This window comes from Protopterus annectens, chromosome 3.part0, assembly GCF_019279795.1.
Source record: "Protopterus annectens isolate FY-2018-M chromosome 3.part0, PAN1.0, whole genome shotgun sequence".
Taxonomy (NCBI): Eukaryota; Metazoa; Chordata; order Ceratodontiformes; family Protopteridae; genus Protopterus; species Protopterus annectens.
In genome coordinates, this window is record NC_056731.1 from 793,323,272 (window position 1) to 793,333,271 (window position 10,000).

Consider the following 10,000-nt stretch of genomic DNA (forward strand, 5'->3'; position numbering starts at 1 on the left):
GGGGTAAGCCCCCGAACACCTTTATGTGGAAGACTGCACTCTCACATAACCTACTATTTATAAAAAACAACTTTGAGATCACAAAATAGTACAGAAAGTGCAAAGTTCCACTCCTCCACAGAGTAGAGGTCCCCCTAAGCAAATGCAGGCATCCTATGATGAACTGGAAATTTGATAAAACAAACCTCCTTCCTGCATGTTTGATGTACTGAATGTACAACAAAGCACACTGAACATGTGTGTATATACATATATGGATCTAGGACACATGCTCCGACTACCATGTGTCTAAATCACTAAACATCGAACAAACACACATACACGAAAGCGCTTAAAACCAAAACGTGCTTCCTTGTATGTGTACTTCAAAAAAAAAAAAAAAAAAAAAAAACAAATCTATGTTTCTGCATGGGGGCTTTGTCCCACTGCACCCACCACACCCCCCTACTTTAATATTCTCACTCCGAGATCGCACTACAGTGGGCAAAAGGGAATTTTTCCTTACCCACACTATAGTCCGATCTGCAAAATAGGTACACATACACGGAAGCACTTTTCGGTTTTAAGAGCTTTCGTGTATGTGTTCGATGTTTAGTGATTTGGACACATGGTAATCGAGCATGTGTCCTAGATCCACACACACACACACACACACACACACACACACACACACACCCACACACATATATATATATATATATATATATAATATATATATATATATATATATATATATATATATATATATATATATATGCATTTGTGTGCATTAGTAAGTATCTATCTATCTATCTGTCTACCTATCTATCTATCTATCTATCTATCTCTATGTTTTCCCAGCCATAACTGGACTAGATGTTATTCATAACCATAATGTATTGATGTAGTTAAAAAGATAGAGCAAAAATGATTCAAGAAATTAAGTAAGGCATCTGATGCAATCAGGTGTAAATCCAGTAAAGCATCATATACAATCATATATCTTAAAAAGTTCATTTTAATTTTTTGAAATAGATTTACATAATCTAACCTCTCTCTCTCGATGTCAATGGTGAAACCAGTTTGTGTTTAGGTTTACTTCATGGTCTCTTTTGCTTCGCCATGCTGACAAATGGAGTCACTAGTGAACTGCTTGAATTCAACTTTTTTGAGTAAATATAATGTAACATATTTAATAATCTATGAAAATTAACATTATTTTATTAATTGCAATACATTCAACATAACATTAAAGTATTTTTACATCAGTTGCAGCCATGCTATGTGATGAATGACTCAACCTGACCAGTATAACGGGTCTATATTAGAACATCAAAGTTTCACAACTTCCAATGTTCTAATATCGACCCCTATTCAGCAAACGCTGAAAATAGCGAAGCTGTGGAACACCGAATTTCTTCCTAGGGAATGAATTTGGTTGGCCGTTCCTGTGGCTTCACTATGTTCAGCACTGTGGTGGAAAGTTATGGGTCAGGATCAGGTAAGTGTGCGATTGTGTGGACGTGAGGGTTAGGGCACGGGTCACATAAGTGTGTGATTGTGCGGACGTGAGGGTTATAGCGGGGTATGTGAGTTAGGGTTAGGGCACGGGTGGAGCGAGTGTATGATAGTGATGGACCTTAGGGTTAGGGTTTGGGTTAAGGTAAGTGGATAGCTAGTGGTGTGTGTACAGTTTAGTGTAGGATTAGATGTAGGATTTTAGGTGTATGTGTGTGGATTGCTGTTTGTTTGGTGTGTTTGTGTTGTGTGTATGTGTGTCGGAACAGCAAATTTTTTCCCTTGGAAAAAATTTGCTGTTCTGCATGTTCGATGTTGTCAGTGCTCGTTGAATAGGGGTCGATATTAGAACATTCGATGTTTTAAAAAGTCGATGTTCTAATATAGACTGCAGTATGGGTCTATATTAGAACATCGATGTTTCACAACTTCGAATGTTCTAATATCGACCCCTATTCAGTGAAAGCTGAAAATAGCAAAGCTGTGGAACATCGAATTTCTTCCTAGAGAAGGAATTTGGTTGGCCGTTCCTGTGGCTTTGCTATGTTCAGCACTGTGGTGGAAAGTTACGGGTTGGGATCAGGTAAATGTGCGATTGTGTGGACATGAGGGTTAGGGCACGGGGTAGGTGAGTTGTGGACGTGAGGGTTATAGTGGGGTAGGTGAATTAGGGTTAGGGTGTGGGTGAAGTGAGTGTGTGATAGTGATGGACCTTAAGGTTATGGTTTGGGTTAAGGTAAGTAGATAGCTAGTGGTGTGTGTACAGTTTAGTGTAGGGTTAGATGTAGGATTTTAGGTGCATGTGTGTGGACTGCTGTTTGTTTGGTGTGTTTGTGTTGTGTGTATGTGTGTCGGAACAGCAAATTTTTTCTCTTGGAAAAAATTTGTTGTTCTGCATGTTCGATGTTGTCAGCGTTCGCTGAATAGGGGTCGATATTAGAACATTCGACGTTTTAAAAAGTCGATGTTCTAATATAGACCCCAGTATGGGTCTATATTAGAACATCGACGTTTCACAACTTCGAATGTTCTAATATCGACCCCTATTCAGTGAAAGCTGAAAATAGCAAAGCTGCCGAACACCGAATTTCTTCCTAGGGAAGGAATTTGGTTGGCCGTTCCTGTGGCTTCGCTATGTTCAACACTGTGGTGGAAAGTTACGGGTCGGGATCAGGTAAATGTGCGATTGTGTGGACGTGAGGATTAGGGCGTGGGGTAGGTGAGTTAGGATTAGGGCGCGGGTCAGGTATGTGTGCGATTGTGTGGATGTGAGGGTTAGGGCGGGTGAGATGAGTGTGTGATAGTAATGGACGTTAGGGTTTGGGTTTGGGTTAAGGTAAGTGGATAGCTAGTGGTGTGTGTATAGTTTAGTGCAGGGTTAGATGTAAGATTTTAGCTGTATGTGTGTGGATTGCTGCCTGTTTGGTGTGTTTGTGTTGTGTGTATGTGTGTCGGAAGAGCAAATTTTTTCCAAGGGAAAAAATTTGCTGTTCTACATGTTCGATGTTGTCAGCGTTCGCTGAATAGGGGTCAATATTAGAACATTCGACATTTTAAAAAGTCAATGTTCTAATACAGACCCCAGTATAACACATTAATGGCATCCTCTCAGTAGCATATATTGGGGCAATGCTAAATATTACTGAGTATACGAGCATTTGTTATGATTCTGCACTTTCAGGATCCCCTATACTATTTAAAGAGACAGTATTCTAATATCTTTCATTTCTTCATCAAAGTAAGTTGTCCTGTTTGCAGATATTACGTGGATATACTATACTGATATGTACAGGAATGCCTGCAAAAGCAATTTACATCCTTTTATTTTACATATACACTATTATTACTTACATACTTAAAGTTAACACATATATTACTTACAAAGAAATGGAGATAGCCATTATGTACTAAATTTAAGGGTATGAAATTTGATACAAATTATTACTTAATTGGGAAAATGTATTTTTGTTAAACATGCATATGTTGCTTATATATGCATTCTGCAGAAATCTAACTGTAGATGAAACACATTTTGTGCATTAAAATGCTAGTAGTGGATTAAAAAAAACACATGCCTGTATTTTTTCTTCCTTTAGTGGAAAAGATCCTGGGTTTGAGAGCATTGCTAAGAGAGGGAGGCTCTTTCAAGTCCCAACACCTCCCTATGATCAAAAGTCGACTTCCAGTTGGGCAAATGTCTTCAGTTGTGGCACCAGCCAAAGAATCAGGTAACAATATGGCTCCCAAGGAGGTGGAGCTGATCTTAGTGAAGGAACAGAATGGTGTGCAGTTCACAAACTCCACAGTAATCAACCCCACACAGACCAACAGTGCACCTGAAGAGAGGGAGACCTGGGGCAAGAAAATAGATTTTCTACTGTCAGTGATTGGTTTTGCAGTGGATCTGGCCAATGTATGGAGATTCCCATATCTCTGTTACAAAAATGGTGGAGGTAAAGTGATTGCTAATCGTTAACTTTTTTTATTTTTTTTTTTTACAAAGAGTGGCAGAAAATGTACCAGTAATCTCTACAAATTTGCTTACTACTCTTTTGTTGTTGTTGCATTTTAACATTGCTTTAATATTGAGTAGCCATATATAATCATTCTAGAGAAATGATAGTGCTATTAGCATTATAACCATGGTTCTCATAAATGACATAGAAATACAATTATAGGGAAATAACTTAAGAATTCATTTAATGTATGATGAGCTCTAGTTACTTGTTTATACCAAGAAGCTACTCACTTTTCATAAACTTCATATTTTAAGTCTGTTATCTATATTTTTTAGCAAGTAGATTGTAAGAAATGTAAAACATATACTCATTCATAGTATGTGCATGCAAATGAAACATTATCTAATCAATATGACTTTTAAGAAATGAGTTAGCTAAACAACTGATGGGATATTTTATTTGTGGTGGGAAAAACATAAAGGCAAAATGTAGTTCGGAAATATCAGGTACCAAGGCAGAGCAATCCACTTAATGTATCATGCAGTACCACATAATATAAGATCATTACACAGGTCAAATGGCATCAGAAATACTCAGTTTAGGGATTTAAACCTCTTCTGCAACATCAACAGAACAGTTTGGAGGCACAGGTTTATTTCACAGAGGATACTGCTGCTGTGGAACAGACTCCCCATCCACATAAAACAAAGTTCATCCCTGTCTATTTTCAAGTGCAACTTAGATATATGGATGGGAAATGGAAAACAGAAAATGTACCACAGTACTGCCCACTGTACTACTAATAGACAAATACAGTTCCTAAATACTTTATCCAATGCATAGGTCCTCTCAATTTATCTATGGCATGACCCCAGTTATTCTCATTAGCAGTAATATATATTTGTCAACCAACCATGGGATGGGTAAGGCCAATCTATAACTAAATGAGAAAGGTTATTTCAAGCACAAAAAGGAAAACTGGCTAGACTTAAATGGACTGCAAAGTCAGCTAGCCTAGTACTTACCTATGAAACTTTTACAACAGTATCACTAAAAGTTCCTAGAAAGCACAACATGAGGATATTCCTGACTGCAATAGAGATGTTCATGCATGCATTCATTCTTCAAGTTAACCAATTAATCAAGTTTAGGCTCATGGGGGAACTGGGGCCTATCCCAGTACTCAAAGGGCATGAGGCAGGGTAACCACCACATGACAGGACACACACACACACACACACACACACACACACACACACACACACACACACACACACACACACACACACACACACACACACACACACACACACACACACACACACACACACACACACACACACGCACACACACACACACACACACACACACACACACACACACACATCCATTCATTTTCAAACAGCATGCACACCTACAATTAATTTGGACAAATGCTAGTTTGTCTATGGGGTGTCTTTGAGAAGTAAATAGAAACTGCGGTATCTGGCAAAAAGTCATACAGACACAGGGAAGATATGCAGGCATACTAAAACTATTCAGATTTGTAATCCATATGCATTTACAAATACCACTCCACTAGACAGGTAGTGTCATACGTAAAGAGTGTGCATGTGTGCTCGTTTGTATGTCAGCATGCATGTGCATGCATGTAGAGATGTTAGATCAGTTATCTTACAAGTGGTAGAGCCATGCCTCAAATTTGTGAGTACGTACCCACCTACTGTACCTGGTACTAATGATATCATGCATCTGACCACTTCCTACTTCTTCATCTTGAGCATGTGTAGAGGAGCTGTATTTTACCAGTTTATAGAACTTAATTTTATGTATACATATATATATATATATATATATATATATATATATATATATATATATATATATATACATATATATATAGAAGCTCTACCAAATCCTGAAAGCCCAAAATCCTGAAAGTTTAAAATACTGAAAACTCAAAATCCTGAAAACACACAGGATACCAAACACTTACTGTATTCCAACACAAGTACATACAGAAACAAATAAAACGCAAACTATATTACTGTTCTCCAAGTATAAGCAGGGGGCTGCACCCCCCCTCCCCACACTCCCTGCTACTTAAATATATCAACTCCAAGATTACACTTAGTGTACTGAAGTGCAATCTCAGAATTGTTATATTTAAGTAGCAGGGGGTGTAGGGGTGCAGCCCCCCACATGAGGGGTGCAGGGGGGCTTGCCTTGTATGTACTTGTGCTGGAATATAGTGAGTGTTGGTATCCTGTGTGTTTTTAGGATTTTGAGTTTTCAGTATTTTGAACTTTCAGGATTTTGGTCTCAGGATTTTGGGCTTTAGGATTTTGGGCTTTCAGGATTCTGTAGCTCTCCTATCTATCTATCTATATATATATATATATATATATATATATATATATATATATATATATATATATATATATACATTTCACTGAATGCACATTTCACTGAAAGTCAAATTAGGGTGCACTTTTCACTGAAAGCTCAATTCACTGAAAACTCAATTCACTGAAACACATTTCACTGAAAGTTATATATGGCCTTTCCCCCACTGTAGTGCGACCCTGGAGTTAGTATATATAGTATGGGTGTGTGTGGGGGGCATAGCCCCCCACATTTTCTAAATATTTTAAACTATATACATGGATACTTGCAATTCCAATATATTACTCTTTTCTGAACATAGTATATAGTTGAAATATGTGAGGGGCTACGTCCCCCACCCCCCCTTTACTATATATACTAACTTCAGAGTCACGCTACAGTGGGGAAAAGGCCATATATAACTTTCAGTGATGTGTTTCAGTGATTTGTGTTCAGTCATTTGAGTTTCAATGAAATGTGCATTCAGTGAAATGTCCTAGACCCATATATATATATATATATATATATATATATATATATATATATATATATATATATAGTGTGTGTGTGTGTGTGTGTGTATGTGTGTAAGAAAATCTTGCAATGTCAAAATATTTTATGAGTAATATTAAAAAAGAATATTTCAGAACACCTTTCCATATAGTTGCAGTCTCCTCTCCAGGACATCTAAGACTTGTATAAGGAATCGTCAATACCCATGTAAGGCACATACTCATAATTTTACAACAGAAGTAACTGTCACTGTGGGGTCATACATAGCATCAGGATTTCAGGATTTGTCTAAGTGTGAACTTAAAACTTAGTGAAGTTGGTTGCCGTGTCATTGTCAATGATAGTGATGTCATGGATACATTTAGACATTTTCATCATATAATTGTATAAGGTTCACTCTTAAATCCATAAATCTGAAGACAGTGGTTACAGGGGGGATGGAGGTTTTGAGAGTAAATGCCACAAGCTTAAGATATGATTTAATTAGAGAAGGATGTACTTGCAGAATGAAACAAGTACTGAGAACCAGACCAGAATAGTTTGGCCTGTAATGGCTTTGGTTACTATTTGTTACAGGGAATTCATATTTGTCAAATCCAGAAATCTCTGGGCATACCCTTTATTATAGCTATAGTTGCTCTAGTCTATGACTGGGTAATTGAAGCCACCTAGAATTATGAAGTTATTGCTTATAGCAAATGCTTCTAAAACATGCAGGAATCTGACATGATCATCTGGAGACACAGAAGAAGTTATGTGGTATACTATATACTTGTGGCTTGTCTTATCCATGGTAAACTGAAGTTCTAGGTTAGTTTGTGGATTTCTGGGTTCCAGTTTAGATGAGATGTTGTACTTGACAAATGTGGAAGCACCACCACAATTTCCATCACCCTTGAAGGCATGGTAAACACAAATTCAGGTAGGAAGGGAGTGTTTTTAATTAAACTGAGTTCCAATCTGTTATTGAGACTCCTGGCATTGAGACGTACCACATTAATATGTTTCAGTTTAGGGTGTCAAGAATATGCAAAGTTCTGATGTCCATTAAATAGACTCTGTCTAAATTAAAGCCACTATGGGGGCAGAAAAGTTTATGCCAACATGCAGAAACCCTTAAAGTAGAGATGCAGACCATCCCTTGCAAAACAAGTATGACTATGTGTTATCTCATATCAAGCAGATACATACTGAATTTGCTTGGAATGACATCAGCTATTAAGCTATTTATCTTCTCCTGATATCTAGGCATCATTCTTGAAGAAGGAACAATTCCACTGAGGACCTGCATTCATTACTTGCCTAGAAAGGTCTGACGTATTTCTCTGCATGTCCCTCAAGGTTTTACACTCCATGTCATTCCCTCTCACATGGACCACCATCATGTCGTTGTTATACTTGTCTTGGGAAAGGGATATGTGGGCCCTAGTAATGCCTGTCATCATGGCACTTTTGAGGCAGCTGACAGTAACCCCCCTTGTCTAATCTGGTAAGTCAGGAATCAGTATGCCTAACAAATGAAGCCAATTGGTAATACATTTTTATCAGAATCTAGTTTAGCATTACCTGGGTGAGAGCAACTATAGTGCTGGTGACTTGTTTTTGTAGCTATGCATGGAAAAGGTAAGTCGAAGGACTTCTTCTACCAGAAGCCTGTTCTTACAATTTCCAGGAGACTTTAGCAAGGATCATTTTATGACAGTGACATGTGTCATTTCAGTGCATTCTGTTTGAAAATGTGGTAATGGTTGAAAAGTGGGTGCACCTGTGTGATGCTCACTGTGTATGAATGCTTATGAGAAGGATGCTTCCATAGTAGGTAAGTATTTACACCTCTCAGATACAGAAATTTCTGTGTTAAGTATCACTGTAATTGAGGCAGTAACTACACTGTCTTGAAATGCCAAGTGCTAGGAGGCTGGCAATGGAAAGAGAACAAGTTTCCTGGCCCTCTATATTGTCCAGTGCTGTAAGTGTTATTTGGCTAAGTGCACAAAGAAGATAAACTTTACCTGGGTAAGTGATGTTAACAGGGTGATATCCTGTGCATTGACTCTGCCAATGAGTCTAGAAGCAAATAAGAGCAGCTGAGCTAAGATAAAGACAAGTTAATATTGCCTGGAGTACAGTGAAGCAACTGACAAATTGGGGAAACAATAATGGCTTGGGAGAACTAATTTACAACTCAATACTTGACTTTGCTATAAACAGTAATTAAATAAAGCGAATGAAATAAGAGAACTAACCATCACATCACTGCAAGAGCCAGTGGCGCTCGAAGACTTAGAAAATGGAAGCAACTGATCTGGCCTCACAAGAATAACTACTGCATTTTCCAAGATGGCCCACACCTGTCTGAACAAACTGATTTAGTTAAAGAAGAAAGAATCCAGTTACAGATCAAATGCTTCACAAACAGTTCCAGCAACAGAAATCACAAATCAAAGACAAATACAGCATCGTTCTTATTTGAGTGTAGAAGTACTAATAAAAATTATCAGTTTAGCACCATTGTTAACTAATGCTTAAGTGACTCAGGTTTGATTAGCATCTTGGGCTTCTGAGGTGCTGGTAGAGAAGTGTGGGAGTGCCTATTTGGGGGGAAGAGGGAGGTGTAGTCTACAGAAAGCAATAGCCCTTGAACGTTGATAATGAATAGAGGTCTGGGTGCGTGTGGAAAAAGGGTAGGTCATAATATAACTCACCACAGCAGCAGCAAAAGCAGTTACCAGCACCACCCTCAGGACACCCTTAAGATCCATGCTGGCCCCATTTGACTTAGAGAAACTGGGGGATGAAGGAGGGACAGGTAGATCCAGCAATGAATGTAGGTAACAGGGACAGCCAGAATGAATGAAGCGGAGGGGAGGGTTATCTCCAAACTCATGCATTAAAGTGTGGCTTCAAAGTAGTCCAGCCACAAAGGACAGCAATGGCATGCTAGACTGTGTTATAAATCACAATTAAGTAAAATAGAAGCAGGAGATCTAGCCAAACAACTCTGAAAGTGCCAATGGTGCTCAGACATTCAGAAAATGGCAGCAATTGCTACTTCAGCTTTCAAGATGGGCTCCAACACCCTGCTGTTTTAGTTAAAGAAAACAAATAATGCAGTTTTAACAAACAGTTATATCAACAGACTTAGC

At 38.2% G+C, this 10,000-nt stretch overlaps 1 protein-coding gene across 1 annotated transcript in view; it reads left to right on the forward strand.

Annotated features, from left to right (window-relative positions):
- SLC6A3 (solute carrier family 6 member 3) overlaps positions 1-10,000 on the forward strand; it is an 881,868-nt gene that overhangs the window by 6,855 nt on the left and 865,013 nt on the right. The window contains exon 2 of the mRNA XM_044065141.1: positions 3,594-3,950. Coding sequence (XP_043921076.1) covers positions 3,662-3,950 — 289 coding nt within the window. The 5' untranslated portion in view covers positions 3,594-3,661. The remainder of the gene's footprint in view (positions 1-3,593; positions 3,951-10,000) is intronic.